This window comes from Ranitomeya imitator, chromosome 4 (genome assembly GCF_032444005.1).
Source record: "Ranitomeya imitator isolate aRanImi1 chromosome 4, aRanImi1.pri, whole genome shotgun sequence".
NCBI lineage: Eukaryota > Metazoa > Chordata > Amphibia > Anura > Dendrobatidae > Ranitomeya > Ranitomeya imitator.
In genome coordinates, this window is record NC_091285.1 from 554818118 (window position 1) to 554834231 (window position 16114).

The window sequence follows — 16114 nt, forward strand, 5'->3', positions numbered from 1 at the left end:
AGATTGGGTTGGTGGCAGAACTATTTCGATGTTCTTCAAGGTGGGCGCTGCTCCATTAGTATGGCTCTGCAGTACCCCATGGGATGGCTGCCCATTGTGGCTTGACCACCCTACCACACTGGCCCAGCATGACTGGGGGGTGGTTATAGCTCCTCCCACTGGTGCCCATTCTATACCCATGCCCCATCCATTACCTGGAGTGGGGTTTACCTTCCCCTTTAAGGAGACATTTTAGAAACCCTTTCCTCACAAAATGGCTTACTTCCTGCCCTGAGAGGAAGTGATTTATCCCAAGGACTGCAACGTTTACTGAGGCGATGGAGACAAAGGAGCCTTGTGGGCTGCAGTGTGTGTCCGGGGCAGGGTGCAGAGCCCGGTCCGGGGCCCCTCTGTGCCCCCGGGGTGCCCCTTCCTAGGGCTGTGGTGATGGTGGCGAGGAGGGGGTGGGTCCTCAGTGCATCACCTGAGTTCTGGGGTAAATGTACCGAGTGTCAATCACAGGCAGAGCTCAGAGCTGGGAAGGAGCTACAGATGGCGGCTGTGCCTTAGAGCCTCCGCTCCGCGCTTTCCCTCTCACTTCAGGGGAACTTTGTGGAACTTGTGCCCCCTCCTGGGCGCCCCCTCACCCGCCGGGACCCCGGGAAGGACCTGACTCCCCGAATTTCTGCGCTTTTCTCCTCTTTTCCCCGCCGCTCCGGAGCCGAGGAGTCTCGTTGTTTTCCAGCTCATGGCGCACCTCCATATTTGTGCGCTGTGATCGGCTGCTCCCTCCTCTGCCGCCGCCGCCGACCCCGGGATCGCGCTCTCGCCCCGCTCCCTCCTCAGCGCTCGGATTTTGCCCCTTTTTTACTCGTTTTTCCCCTTTTATTTCGGTTTTGTATTTTTCTCCCGTTTTCCCGATCTCCGGAGTCCGCTCCCCCCGGTGTCGGATCAGCCCATGGAATAGACAGGTGAGCGTCCGATCGCTGCTGCCGCTGGGAATCGCTCATTTCTGCACATTTTGGGCGATTTTCTGGCTTTTTTCTCACTGTTCCGTGTGATGACGTAATCGCAAATCTCCTCTCCGGGCGGACGGGCGAGGCGGCCGGTGTAGATGTGCCGCTGGCCTGTGGTGCCCGGTGCCCGGCCTGCTGGTGTTTCCCATCGCAGGGAGTGTATTCTCTGTGGGTCTGTGTACATGTGAGGGGCTGCGGATGAGCCCACCGTGTGCCCGGCGCCGCTACTGCTGCTGCACGGGGAGACTTCACCTTTTCTTCAACTTTTGACAGCAAATACCTGGGCATCCCTGTACTGGCAAGGCCGGCAGCCTGTCCCGGGCACAAAGATGATGAAGAGCACGGAGGAGGAGGACGGCGGCGGCGGCTCAGCGCGGAGCAATGCATCCAGGTAAGGGGCTGATGGGGGGCCTCTCCTGGAGCACAGCACTGCTGCCCACAAGGTGCCACATTAATTCTCCTCTAGATTTCTCTATCCCCGAGTGAAGAAACTACAACTCCCAGCATCACTAGTTGCAGACCCCTAGGTGCATTTTGTACCTTTATCCCAGCTCTGACCTTGACTCTCATTGCCACACCCTAATTCTCCTGGGCAGTATAGAGGCCCAGAGCCCCCCAGCCTGTGCCCCTCCAGGGTTCTGTTACCTGTGCAGCCATGTTTGGGGGGCTGCTGCTGCTGCTGGATACATGACCTTGTTACATTGGTGGTCTCTGCTGCATTGCACCATTTCTTCTCAGTACACGTTCTAGACGTTACTACACACCAGGCCACAGATAAAGCCTGGGTGTAAAGTAGCTGCTAACCCAGGCCCTGCCCTGTCTCCTGGGAGCGTCGTGTACCTCCATCTCCTCCCGGGGCTGACACTCTACCTGCCTGCATGTGGCCTGTGCAGTGGAGGGTTTTATTGTTATTAATGCTGCTTATTGTCATTTTTGCACATATTGTGATGGCATTGACATGCATACATACATACATACATACATACAGCTTGTGTTATATTTACTTCTGCTTCATAATTGAGGGTTGTTTTTTATTTGAGAACATGGAAATAATATATAAATGAATCACACTACGTATGTTTGTGTGTATATATAATATTTGGATTTGTGTATATCATTTTCATGTTCTCAAATAGAGTACACACAACATTTTAGTCTTTATGTCCTGAATATATATGTGTATGTACTCCGCGTGATGTTTATTAATGTACGGTAGTTATACACATCTCCCGTTACCCCTATTTCTAAATGTTTTGTTTTTCATGTATAATATTTTCAGCGTTTATAGTATTTATTTGTATGTTATTTTGTAGACTGTAAATATAACACTGCACATCCCCGACAGTGTTTATCAAGGCTTTTGGCCCAAATACAAACATGATTAACCATCCAGTTCCATTAACTATTTATTTTCCTTTTGCCCAAGGATGAGATGCGCAGTCCTGTGGGTCTTATGGTACATTTTTATTATCTCAGCTGCTTCTTTTTTCTTTGAAAATAGCTTTATATTAAAAATGAAGTTAATTTCCTGTGATCCCAAAGTATCTCCAACGTACATGTGCTCTTTGTAATAGTTATCGGTGTAAGTGTTATTGACATAGGCCTGAATATTGTATATTATAGCGCTTAGGTGGTATTGTATTTATATTAAAAGCGCCATTAATTCCAGGGTGCTGTACATGTCTTGCATTATGGTCATAAAGTAAAACGGACAGACCGGTACTGAGGTAAGAAGTAATATACACTTGGGGCACGGTCAGTATTTGACCTCAGTATTTGACTTCAGTATGTGTAAGCCACACAGAAGTGGTGACGTGTTTCTATTATACTTTTCCTCTGATTGTTCCTCTCATGGCTTTGGCTTACAAATACTGATGTAAAAAACAAACCAAATAACTTGTGAGCGTAGTCTAACGCTGAATATTGTACTGCTATTTTATAGATTAGTGCGATATTGGTGTAATAATGGTATATATTGGTATATTATACTGCTTTTATAGAGGTGATAATGTGTTACTGGTGAAGTAATGCTGCTAGTGGTTGTTACACGTATACATATGTAATGTTAGTATGTACGTGTTACATGTGTAATATTGGTGTATGGTTGAGTATTGTAGATTATAGCGCTATCAGTATGTTGTTGATGTAATATGGCTAAATACTGTTGTTATACTGCTATTATGGGGATATTAGTTTGTGGACCTGGTGTATTATGGCTGAATATTGTTACTATACCGCTATTCTAAGGATATTAGTATGTTATCGGTGTATTATGGCTGAATATTGTTACTATACCGCTGTTCTAAGGATATTAGTATGTTATCGGTGTATTATGGCTGAATATTGTTACTATACCGCTATTCTAAGGATATTAGTATGTTATCGGTGTATTATGGCTGAATATTGTTACTATACCGCTATTCTAAGGATATTAGTATGTTATCGGTGTATTATGGCTGAATATTGTTACTATACCGCTATTCTAAGGATATTAGTATGTTATCGGTGTATTATGGCTGAATATTGTTACTATACCGATATTCTAAGGATATTAATATGTTATCAGTGTATTATGGCTGAATATTGTTACTATACCGCTATTCTAAGGATATTAGTATGTAATTGGTGTATTATGGCTGAATATTGTTACTATACCGCTATTCTAAGGATATTAGTATGTTATCGGTGTATTATGGCTGAATATTGTTACTATACCGCTGTTCTAAGGATATTAGTATGTTATCAGTGTATTATGGCTGAATATTGTTACTATACCGATATTCTAAGGATATTAATATGTTATCGGTGTATTATGGCTGAATATTGTTACTATACCGCTATTCTAAGGATATTAGTATGTAATTGGTGTATTATGGCTGAATATTTTACATTATACCGCTATTCTAGAGATACTCGTGTCTGGCAGTGGTGTATTTTGGCTGAATATCGGTATATGGAGCCGCCATTACATGAAGCACACAGTGACTAGCTGTGCAGCCGTGCTTCTTATGCTACAATTCCCCTAATGATATATACACTTTTATACACTGTCGCTATCGGCAGCTGTGATAAAACACCTGAGTTATTATGACAGACGTATACGGGACGTATCTGAGGTAATGTTCTGTCATGGAGCCTGCACATAAAATGCTGGGCTTTCTTTCCTGCGGTGAGAGCCCTCGCCCTCCTCTGTCCTTGGCGTACATTTTGTGACTGGCAGCCATTTTAGAGAAATGCCTCAGATGAAGCTGTAGCAGTTTTCATTAAAAACATGTGTTTTCTGTGATGCATGAGGAGAATAACAGACGTATGTGAAGGGGCATTGTTATCAGGGGACATATGTGAGAATGCCGTGATGATTTGGGCAGGAAAGCGGCTAGTTTCGGTGTTTTCTGGATTTCTATTTCAGTCACAAAATGGCTATTCCTTTGTGCTGCAGCACTGGGCTGCCATTCTGTGCTGCACTGAGCTCTCCACACGCAGGAGGAGGAAGTTGCTTTCTAGGAGTTCAAAGGCCATTTTGTGCCTGCTGCTGATGTGATTGGTTCCTGGGCCTCCTGGTAACGGAGGCGTCGGCAGTGCAGGGTCCTGCCCTCCGTGTGACGTCAGCTGTGCCCGCCTCTCCCAGCTCAGTCAGCCAGCCGGGAGGGAGGCAGCCGGTGGGCGCTGCCTGTGTCTGCAGGGTTATTACACGTACATGTGGTGCTTGTGTTATTATACACAAGGAATAATTATTTTTCCGAATCTAACTTTCATGACCCATTTTACATTTAGAGATTTTTTTTCCTTACCGTACCGTACCCATGACTGTTAACCCTTCCCTCCGTTAACCAGGTGCAGGCTAATGCTGACCGGCTGCTATGATTTTCTCTATTTCCTGTGTGACACGACTTCCGTTTCCTAGAAAGCATTCTCCATTTGCATCTGGTTTAGTATAAATTAACCCATTAACCTCTTTGTTTTCACTCACTTTAACCCTTGAACTGAACCCATTTCCTCACGTGTGCAATTCCATTTTTTCCCCACACTGAATTGAGGGTTTGTTTTTTTGCAGCATTTTTTTAATTTACCTTTTGATAAATCATAAAACGAATTCAATTATTTCTGAGACTCAAACTAGCACTGAAGTTAGGCGAAGCCAAGAAAAACCAGGTGTAATTTGTGATAGACTAAACGTAGCGTTTGCAGCTTGGCTCTGTCAGTAGTGGGCGACCAGCGCACATCGCCCACGGTATGTACGGGCACACAAAGGTAGGTACGGGCACAGTCTGTCAGTATTCCAAGAGAAGATGCCTCAGAACACATCAGCATTTTAGGCTTGAAATTTAACTTTTTGCTTGTTTCTTAAATGCTGGTTTATTATTTTTGACTGGCGTTTTTGCTAGCAAATTTCCATAGTTTTTATTTTGTAGTGTTTTTTTTTTTTTTTCTCTCTTTGCATTTTTGCTTGCATTCTCTGGCCCTTTTTGTTTTCTCCATTCAGCATTTTAAGAAACTGGTAGGGGGTTCTGAATCGAAATCTCTCTCTAAAAAAAAAAAATAATAAAAATGTATGGGTGTCTTCTGAGCGGAGACGCCTAAAGAATACCCGCTCTCTTTCTGTATCTGCTTGGTATAATTTGCAGATTATTATTATTTATTATTCTAGCGCCAATTATTTCATGGTGCTTTACATGTGAAAAGGGGTGTACATAAAAAACAAGTAGAATAATTTTAAACATTACAAGTCACTGACTAGTACAGGAAAAGAGGACCCTGCCTGCGAGGGCTCCCAGTCTACAGGGGATGGGTGGTGAGGATACAGTAGGTGAGGGTGGAACAAGGGTTAATGCAGCTTCTAGGCTTGTCAGAAGAGGTAGGTCTTAAGGTTCTTTTGAAGGTTTCCAGATGCACAGCAAGTCGTTTACACTTAGAACTGCTGCATATGTTCATTCTTTTGAGTGTTTTACGAGCAGATTTTGGCCTCGTTTACAGAGGGAGTCCACCTGTATATGATTGTGGGAAGAGGAGATAATAGGGGAGTAGAGAAGGAGATCTTGTGAGGATCGGAGGTTGCGTGCAGGAAAGTACCGGGAGACGAGGTCACAGATGTATGGAGGAGACAGGTTGTGGATGGCTTTGTATGTCATGGTTAGGCTTTTGTACAGGAGTCTGGGTAATGGGGAGCCAGTGAAGGGATTGACAGAGGGGAGAGGCCGGGTAATTGCGGGGGGACAGGTGGATTAGTCGGGCAGCAGAATTTAGAATAGATTGGAGGGGTGCGAGAGTGTTCGAGGGGAGGCCACAGAGCAGGAGGTTACAGTAGTCGAGGCGAGAGTTGATGAGGGCATGGACTAGGGTTTTTGCAGATTCTTGGTTTAGGAATGTATGGATCCGTGAAATATTTTTGAGTTGAAGGCGGCAGGAAGTGGAAAGGGCTTGGATATGCGGTTTGAAGGAGAGATCAGTGTCAAGGATTACTCCGAGGCAGCAAGCTTGTGGGACTGGGGAGAGTGGGCAGCCGTTTACTGTAATGGATAGGTTCATGGGGGGGGTTCGCGTGAGATGGGGGGAAAGACCATGAATATCTACATGAAGCATCAAAACATCACTAAACAGGATGTGTTTAGGTTTCCTGGTCCAAATTTGTTTTCTTTGGAACTACTGCTCTTGGGGGCTTTGAAGTTTTCATTGAGGTGCTTGAACCCTCTACTGCCGTCTGATATAGGTACAGGTAAGCATGCAGACAGTGATGGCATTATGCATGGTCTGGGCTCTTTTCTCCAGTCTCTAACCCCTTGTGCATATTTGGTATTGCCGCGTTCAGAATCGCCTGATCTATCAAGATATAAAAATAATTTATCCGATCGGTAAACGGCATAGCGAAAAAGTCAAAATGCTAGAATTACGTTCTTTGGTCGCCGCAACATTGCATTAAAATGCAGTAGCGGGCGATCAAACAAATGTATCCACACCAAAATGGTATAATTAAAAACGTCAGACACTCAAAAATTAGCTCTCACCCCGGATTCCGAAAAATGGAGGCGTACTTGGAAAATGATGCATTTTGTTAAACTCAATTTTTTTTAACCACTTACGGTAAATAAAAAAAGAACCTATACATGTTTGGTATCTACAAACTGGAGAATCATAATGGCAGGTCAGTTTTAGCATTTGGTGAACATGGTAAAAAAAAACGGTGTGGAATTGCACTTTTTTAAAAATCTTCAACACACTTTGATTTTTTTTTTCCCGTTATCCAGTACACTATATGGTAAAACCAATGGTGCCGTTTAGAAGTAAACATTTCTGACATGCAAAAGCAAAATTTGTGCTCAATATAGCCACCTTTCTTTATGATGACACTCAACAGCCTTCCATCCATAGTCAGTTGCTTGATCTGTTTACGATCAACATTGCGTGCAGCAGCCACCATAGCCTCCCAGACATTTTTCCGAGAGGTTTAAGGCCCCATCACACATAGCGAGATCGCTGCTGAGTCACAAGTTTTGTGACGCAACAGCGATCTCAGTAGCGATCTCGCTATGTGTGACACGTACCAGCGATCAGGCCCCTGCTGTGAGATCGCTGGTCGTGTCGGAATGGCCTGGGCCATTTTTTGATCGTTGAGGTCCCGCTGACATCGCTGAATCGGCGTGTGTGACGCCGATTCAGCGATGTCTTCGCTGGTAACCAGGGTAAACATCGGGTAACTAAGCGCAGGGCCGCGCTTAGTAACCCGATGTTTACCCTGGTTACCATCGTTAAAGTAAAAAAAACAAACGCTACATACTTACCTACCGCTGTCTGTCCCCGGCGCTCTGCTTCTCTGGTCTGGCTGTGAGCGCCGGTCAGCCGGAAAGCAGAGCGGTGACGTCACCGCTCTGCTTTCCGGCCGCTGTGCTCACAGCCAGACCAGAGAAGCAGAGCGCCGAGGACAGACAGCGGTAGGTAAGTATGTAGCGTTTGTTTTTTTTACTTTAACGATGGTAACCAGGGTAAACATCGGGTTACTAAGCGCGGCCCTGCGCTTAGTTACCCGATGTTTACCCTGGTTACCGGGGACCTCGGGATCGTTGGTCGCTGGAGAGCTGTCTGTGTGACAGCTCTCCAGCGACCAAACAGCGACGCTGCAGCGATCCGGATCGTTGTCGGTATCGCTGCAGCGTCGCTATGTGTGACGGGGCCTTTACTGTTTTCCATCCCTGTAGATCTCACATTTTGAGAGACCACAGGTTCTCTATGGGGTTCAGATCAGGTGAACAAGCGGGCCATGTCATTATTTTTTCTTCTTTGAGACCTTTACTGGCCAGCCACGCTGTGGAGTGGTTGGAGGCATGTGATGGAGCATTGTCCTGCATGAAAATCCTGTTTTTCTTGAACTATACAGACTTCTTCCTGTACCACTGCTTGAAGAAGTTGTCTTCCAGAAACTAGCAGTAGGTTTGGGAGTTGAGCTTCACTCCATCCTCAACCCGAAAAGTTCACACAAGTTCATCTTTGATGATCCCAGCCCACACCAGTACCCTACCTCCACCTTGCTGGCATCTGAGTCGGAATGGAGCTCTCTGCCCTTTACTGATCCAGCCTCTGGCCCATCAAGAGTCACTCTCATTTCATCAGTCCATAAAACCTTTGAAAAGTCAGTCTTAAGATATTTCTTGGCCCAGTCTTGACGTTTTATCTTACTTTTCTTGTTCAAAGGTGGTCGTTTTTCAGTCTTCCTTACCTTGGCCATGTCCCTGAGTATCGCACACCTTGTGCTTTTTGTTACTCCAGTAACGTTGCAGCTCTGAAATATGGCAAAACTGGTGGCAAATGACATCTTGGCAGCTTCACGCTTGATTTTCCTCATTTCATGGGCAGTTATTTTGCGCCTTTTTTGCCCAACACGCTTCTTGCGACCCTGTTGGCTATTTGCCATGAAATGCTTGATAGGTGATTGTTACGGAGACGCGGGGTCAGTGGGTGCTCTTGTCCGCTGGCCCGGCTGTCTTTAGCAAGACTGCATGGACCACGGCTCATACCACTGAACGCCCGCTCTATCTCCCAGTGGGCAATGCACTACACAGACAACACAGGGTTAAGGTAAAACAGTGCGGCGATACTTTATTGAACCACAGCACACAATAGCGGACGCTGGCTGGAATCGCTTGGTTACATGGGCGCATATAAAAGATCACTGCGTCTCCACGTGTTTCCAGTATGACATGTCAGAGCTCCCAGGGTCGCTACTCCATCTGTGGATGAACGCACAGAGAAGGGGCAACGATAAGCATAGGGAGATGACTAAGAACTGTCCATAGAGTCCATACAAGGTCCAAAGCCAGTTGACACAAGAGTCACCACCTGTCTTATCGGACCAGCTCCATGGAACCAGGCGACCAGCGGGTCCCAACCCTGGCTTTCTACAAACATATCCATGGTGCAGAGATGGTCACTGGATCCGATCTGTGTCCTTTCAACCGGAGCCGAAAACCCCTAGGTTGTATCCTATAGAATCCTAGATCAGTGTCCCTCGTGATGGTGCCATGATGAATTGCTGCAGTACGTTCTCTTGTCTGTTGGGTGGTTTGCAGAATGTCCGGCTGGTAGCTCTGTTACTTCAGTCTTCCAGGATGTGATCTCTGAGTCAATTTATGCCCAAGGCATGTAAGCTATTTTTAGAATTGCCCAGTGTCCTTTAGTTCAACATCAAGATATGGAAAACAATGGTGATGAGATTAAGTAGCACTATTAGTATATAAGCACACATCATTAAACAAAGCTTAACCCACTCAATGTACAGTCTCTATTACAGACTTAAAGGGAACCTGTCACCCCAAAAATCGCGGGTGAGGTAAGCCCACTGGCATCAGGGGCTTATCTACAGCATTCTGTAATGCTGTAGTTAAGCCCCCGATGTTACCTGAAAGAGGAGAAAAAGACGTTATATTATACTCACCCAGGGGCGGTCCCGCTGGGCGTCTCTGGTCCGCTGCGGCGCCTCCCATCTTCATTCCATGACGTCCTGTTCTGATCTTCAGCCACGGCTCCGGTGCAGGCGTACTTTGTCTGCCCTGTTGAGGGCAGAACAAAGTACTGCAGTGCGCAGGCGCCGGAAAGGTCAGAGAGGCCCGGCGCCTGCGCACTGCAGTACTTTGTTCTGCCCTTAACAGGGCAGACAAAGTACTCCTGCGCCGGAGCCGTGGCTGAAGATCAGAACAGGACGTCATGGAATGAAGATGGGAGGCGCCACAGCGGACCAGAGACTCCCATCCGACCGGACCAGCAGCGGGACCGCCCCTGGGTGAGTATAATATAACGTCTTTTTCTCCTCTTTCAGGTAACATCGGGGGCTTAACTACAGCATTACAGAATGCTGTAGATAAGCCCCTGATGCCGGTGGGCTTACCTCACCCGCGATTTTCGGGGTGACAGGTTCCCTTTAAGGTACCGTCACATTTAGCGACGCTGCAGCGATCTAGACAACGATCCCGATCGCTGCAGTGTCGCTGTGTGGTCGCTGGAGAGCTGTCACACAGACAGCTCTCCAGCGACCAACTATACGAAGTCCCCTGGTAACCAGGGTAAACATCGGGTTACTAAGCGCAGGGCCGCGCTTAGTAACCCGATGTTTATCCTGGTTACCAGCGTAAACGTAAAAACAAACAAACACTACATACTTACATTCCGGTGTCTGTCCCCCGGCGTTCTGCTTCTCTGCACTGTGAGCGCCGGCCGGAAAGCAGAGCACAGCGGTGACGTCACCGCTGTGCTTTCCGGCTGGCGCTCACAGTCAGTGCAGAGAAGCACAGCGCCGGGGGACAGACACCAGAATGTAAGTATGTAGTGTTTTTTTTTTTTTTTACGTTTACGCTGGTAACCAGGGTAAACATCGGGTTACTAAGCGCGGCCCTGCGCTTAGTAACCCGATGTTTACCCTGGTTACCAGTGAAGACATCGCTGAATCTGCGTCACACACGCCGATTCAGCGATGTCTGCGGGAGTCCAGCGACGAAATAAAGTTCTGGATTTTTTGCTCCGACCAACGATGGCACAGCAGGATCCTGATCTCTGCTGCCTGTCAAACTCAACGATATCGCTATCCAGGACGCTGCAACGTCACGGATCGCTAGCGATATCGTTCAGTGTGACGGTACCTTTACACAGTATGTTAGATAGTATATCAGTGGGCAGTCTGTCTTTTTGACCCACCAGACATAAACACTTAAAGGGACACTGTCACCTGAATTTGGAGGGAACAATCTTCAGCCATGGAGGCGGGGTTTTTGGGTGTTTGATTCACCCTTTCCTTACCCGCTGGCTGCAATATTGGATTGAAGTTCATTCTCTGTCCTCCATAGTACACGCCTGCACAAAGCAATCTTGCCTTGCGCAGGCGTGTACTACGGAGGACAGAGAATGAACTTCAATCCAATATTGCAGCCAGCATGCAGCCAGCAGGTAAGGAAAGGGTGAATCAAACACCCAAAAACCCCGCCTCCATAGCTGAAGATTGTTCCCTCCAAATTCAGGTGACAGTGTCCCTTTAAATTCACAAGCCAATATACAGATAAAAAAAACAGTTCTTTTGTTTATGCAAAAACGTAGCTGTCTGGGTAATTAAGATACAATCTGGTTTCTTCACAGTGATCATGCTTCAAAAGTTTGGCAATTTCAAGAATGCTGCATCCCTCTGCAAGACATCTCACAATTTTGGACTTTTCAGAGCCTGTCAAATCTCTTTTCTGACCTATTTTGCCAAAGGAAAGGAAGTTGCCTAATAATTAAGCACACCTTATATAGGGTTTTGATATCATAAGACAACACCCCTCCTCAATACAGAGATGCACATCACCTGCTTTACTTAATTGGTAGTTGGCTCTCAAGCCTGAACAGCTTGGAGTAGGACAACATGTATAAAAAGTATCATGGGATCAAAATACAACTTGCCTAATAATTCTGCGCACCGTGTACAAGGACAGCTAAGGGGGGAGCCACGCATACCAGAACAGCTACGGAGGGAGCCACGCATTCAAGGACAGGATGGGGGAGCCACGCATACAAGGACAGCTGGAGGAGCCACGCATACCAGAACAGCTACGTTCTTTTCCCTCTCCTCTCCTAGTGCGCAACCCCCACTACACAAACTAACTCACCCTCGCAGAAATCTCAAACACCTCAATTTACAATCACTCTCTTGAGTCCCTTCTCCCTCTTACAGACATAGCTTCCCTTCATGACACAGATGCTGCTGCCACTTTTTAAAACACCACAATAACAGCGACACTCGAATCGGCCGCCTCCCTCTTAAATAGCAAAACTCGCACAATCAACAGACAGCCGTGGCTGACCAGCCTGACCAAAGAACTGAGACCGGCTTCCAGGGTCGCTGAGCGGAGATGGAAGAGATCCCACTCTGCCGAGCACTTCATCGCATACAAGTAGTCCCTCGCCAGCTTCAAGTCCGCGCTCACTGCCACAAAACAAACTTCTCATCTCTCATATCCTCCGTCTCACAACCCTAAACAGCTTTTCAACACTTTCAATTCACTACTCTGTCCCCCAGCACCTCCTCCCTCCCCTCTCATTTCTGCTGTAGACTTTGCCTCTTTCTTTAAACAGAAGATAGTTACTACCAGAGAAAGCTTTGGCCCACAGCGCCCAATGCCCCTCTAAGGCCTCTTTCACACTTACATCTTTTAGCTCCTGTCATAATCAGTTGATTTTTTAAAAAACATGATCCTACAAATTTTTCTGCAGGATCCTGTTTCTCTCTCGATCTCTCTCGATCTCTCTCGATCTCTCTCGATCTCTCTCGATCTCTCTCGATCTCTCTCGATCTCTCTCGATCTCTCTCGATCTCTCTCGATCTCTCTCGATCTCTCTCTCTCTCTCGATTCTATATTCTCTTGGAATCACAGACTTGGCCCTATCCTGGATCTCCTCATATCTAACAGACCGAACATTCAAGTGTCTCCCACACCACCTTCTCACCTCGCCCCTTGTCTGTGGATGTTCCTCAAGGTTCAGTTCTAGGACCCCCACTGTTCTCCATCTACACCTTCGGCCTGGGACAGCTCCTAGAATCCCACGGTTTGCAGTATCATCTCTAAGCCAATGACACACAGATCTACCTATCCGGACCTGACCTCACCTCCTTACTCGCCAAAATCCCACAGAGTCTGTCTGCTATCTCGGCCTTCTTTTCTGCTCGCTTTCTAAAACTGAACATGGACAAACAGAATTCCTCATCTTTTCCCCTTCACTCTCACTCTACACCTCCACCAGACCTATCAATCAATGTGAATGGCTGCTCAATTTCCCCAGTCCCACATGCTCGGTGTGATTCTCAACTCTGCCCTCTCTTTCAAGCCACATATCCAAGCCTTTGCCTCCTGCCGTCTCAAACTCAAAAATATTTCCCAGATCCGCGCATTCAGTGACCACGAAACCACAAAAATACTAGTGCACTACTGCAACCTCCTACTCTCTGGCCTCCCCTCCATCACTCTGGCACCATTCCAATCCGTCCTTCACTCTGCTGCCCAACTAATCTGCCTGTCTCCCTGCTATTCCCCAGCCTCCCCCCTATACCAAGCCCTTCACTGGCTTCCTATCGTCCAGACACTCCAGTTCAAAACCCTTACTATGACATACAAAGCCATCCACAACCAGTCTCCTCCATACATCTGTGACATGGTCTCCGAGTACTTATCCCCACGCAACCTTCGATCCTCTCAAGATCTCCTTCTCTATTCCCCTTTTATCTCTTCTTCCCACAACTGCATACAAGACTTCTCCTGTGCTTCCCCCATACTCTGGAACTCTCTACCCCAACACATCAGCCTCTCGCCTACAATAGAAACCTTCAAAAAGAACCTGAGGACCCACCTCTTCTGACAAGCCTACAATGTTCCTCAACCTACTGAACTGCCGCACAACCAGCTCTTCCCTCTCCTACTGTATCCTCACTCATCCACTGTGGACTGTGAGCCCTCGCGGGCAGGGTCCTCCCTCCTTCTGTACCTGTATGTGCCTTGTCTTTTATGTTTATTGTATTTGTCTAGATTTGCCCCCTTTTTCACAAGTAAAGCTACAGGGTCCAGTATAAACTCATCTCTCACCCACAAAGCCCTCCACAATTCTGCACCGCCTTATATTTCCTCTCTCATCTCTGTCTTATCACCCTACACCTGCCCTCCATTCTACAAATGACCCAAGACTAACATCCCCTGTAATCCGAACCTCACACCTCCATCTCCAAGACTTCTCCCTTGCTGCGCCAGCTCTCTGGAATGCACTTCCCCAGGCGATCAGACTGATACCTAGCCCTGAGCTATTCAAGCGCGCTTTAAAAACCCATCTCTTCAAACAAGCCTACCACATCAACTACTCAGTAAACCAACTTTGCCCTGTTCCCTCCTTCCAAATATTATTCTGAATCTGCACCCTACTATTCAACTGCACTTGATACTTGACTATTGCACTTAAACACACGAGCTGATGACCGGATCATGCAGCTTTGTATGAAAATCCCTATTTATTATAATTGCCAGACCTGAAATAGCAATCACTTTTCACCTATTGTGTCCCCCCATTTCCTTGTAGATTGTAAGCTTGCGAGCAAGGACCTCACCCCTAATGTCACTGTTTAAATTGTCTACTGTTAGGGCATGTTAGGGTAGGCTATGGGTTGAACTAGATGGACTTAGTCTTCCTTCAACCTTAATAACTGTTACTATGTTAACTTGTATTGAATTTGTCTGTACATGTCCACGCTTAATTTTAAAGTGCTGCGGAATATGTTGGCACTATATAAATAAAAATTATTTATTATTATAATAATAATAATAATAAATGCACCTTTACATTCTGACGTTGGGTTGTGATTGAACCTGAAAACACACTGCATGTTTTGCTACAATTTCCTGCAGTTTTCAAAGTTTGAGTTTTTCTGAGTGAAGCATTAATTTTACATTAAAACTTGATGTTTTTTTCTTTCATGCAATTTTTTTTTTTCAACTACACCTCATCGTCTGAATATACTCCAAAATTTCTCACACAGCCAGGTTATTTCCATACCTCAACGCTCCCTATCTCTATTCTCTTTATTCCTCTCTGAGTTTTATTTAAGGCCAGAGCTGCAAATGCTGCAATCATCGCATTTAGTGCCAAGTGTGACAACATAAATAATAGTATTGCATACGGACAAATTAATTTTCTTAGAGAACAGTTTGCATTCTGTAAGGCCCCTTTCACACATCAGTTTTTTGGCGTCATGCACACTCCGGCAAAATTTTTTCTCATAGACTTGTATTGGCGACGGATAGCCTCACGTTTCATCCGTTTTTTGCTGGATCAGTCTGAAATCCGTTTTCTGGCGGCTGGAGAAAACTGACATAGAGAGGTTTTTTCTGTCCGTTGAATAAATGGCCAGTGATGGATCCGGCAAAAAACTCCCTCTCCCCCTCACAATGGTAGATAACTACCGTATTTTCCGGCGTATAAGACGACTTTTTGACCCCTAAAAATTGTCCCAAAAGTCGGTGGTCGTCTTATACGCCGGGTACTGCGTGTGCAGGGAGCGATTCTGCATGTCGGCGTGTGGTTCCCAGGGTCTGGAGGAGAGGAGACTCTCCTTCAGGCCCTGCGATCCATATTCATGTAAAAAATAAAGAATAAAAATAAAAAACATGGATATATTCACCCTTTGATGGCCCCTGGCTCACAGCGCTGCTAGCGTCTCCCTCCGTTCCTAAGGAATGCAGTGAGTGAAGGACCTTCGATGGCGTCGCGGTCACATGAACGGTCAGGTGACCGGTCACTTCACCGTGACGTCATCGAAGGTCCTTCACTCACTGCATTCCTTAGGAACGGAGGGAGACGCTAGCAGCACTGAGGGTGAGTATATCCATGTTTTTTATTCTTTATTTTTTACATGAATATGGATCCCAGGGCCTGAAGGAGAGTCTCCTCTCCTCCAGACCCTGGGAACCACACGCTGTATATGATGACTGGGCGAATAAGATGACCCCCGTCTTATACGGCGGGCATATCCCAAATTCCATATTTTATATGGAAAAGTTGGGGGTCGTCTTATACGCCCAGTTGTCTTATACGCCAGAAAATACGGTAGTTGTCACTGAGTTGTCACT

At 46.3% G+C, this 16114-nt stretch overlaps 1 protein-coding gene across 3 annotated transcripts in view; it reads left to right on the plus strand.

The window, feature by feature from the left end:
- Positions 1 to 311: 311 nt before the first annotated feature.
- The window catches only part of CHD2 (chromodomain helicase DNA binding protein 2), a 123313-nt gene continuing 107510 nt past the window's right edge, over positions 312 to 16114 (plus strand). For 2 of the 3 annotated variants that reach the window (XM_069766265.1, XM_069766266.1), the window contains exons 1-2: positions 312 to 950; positions 1269 to 1386. In XM_069766265.1, the coding sequence (XP_069622366.1) occupies positions 1325 to 1386 (62 nt within the window). In that variant the 5' untranslated portion in view covers positions 312 to 950; positions 1269 to 1324. The remainder of the gene's footprint in view (positions 951 to 1268; positions 1387 to 16114) is intronic. The other variant, XM_069766267.1, reaches the window with a different exon arrangement.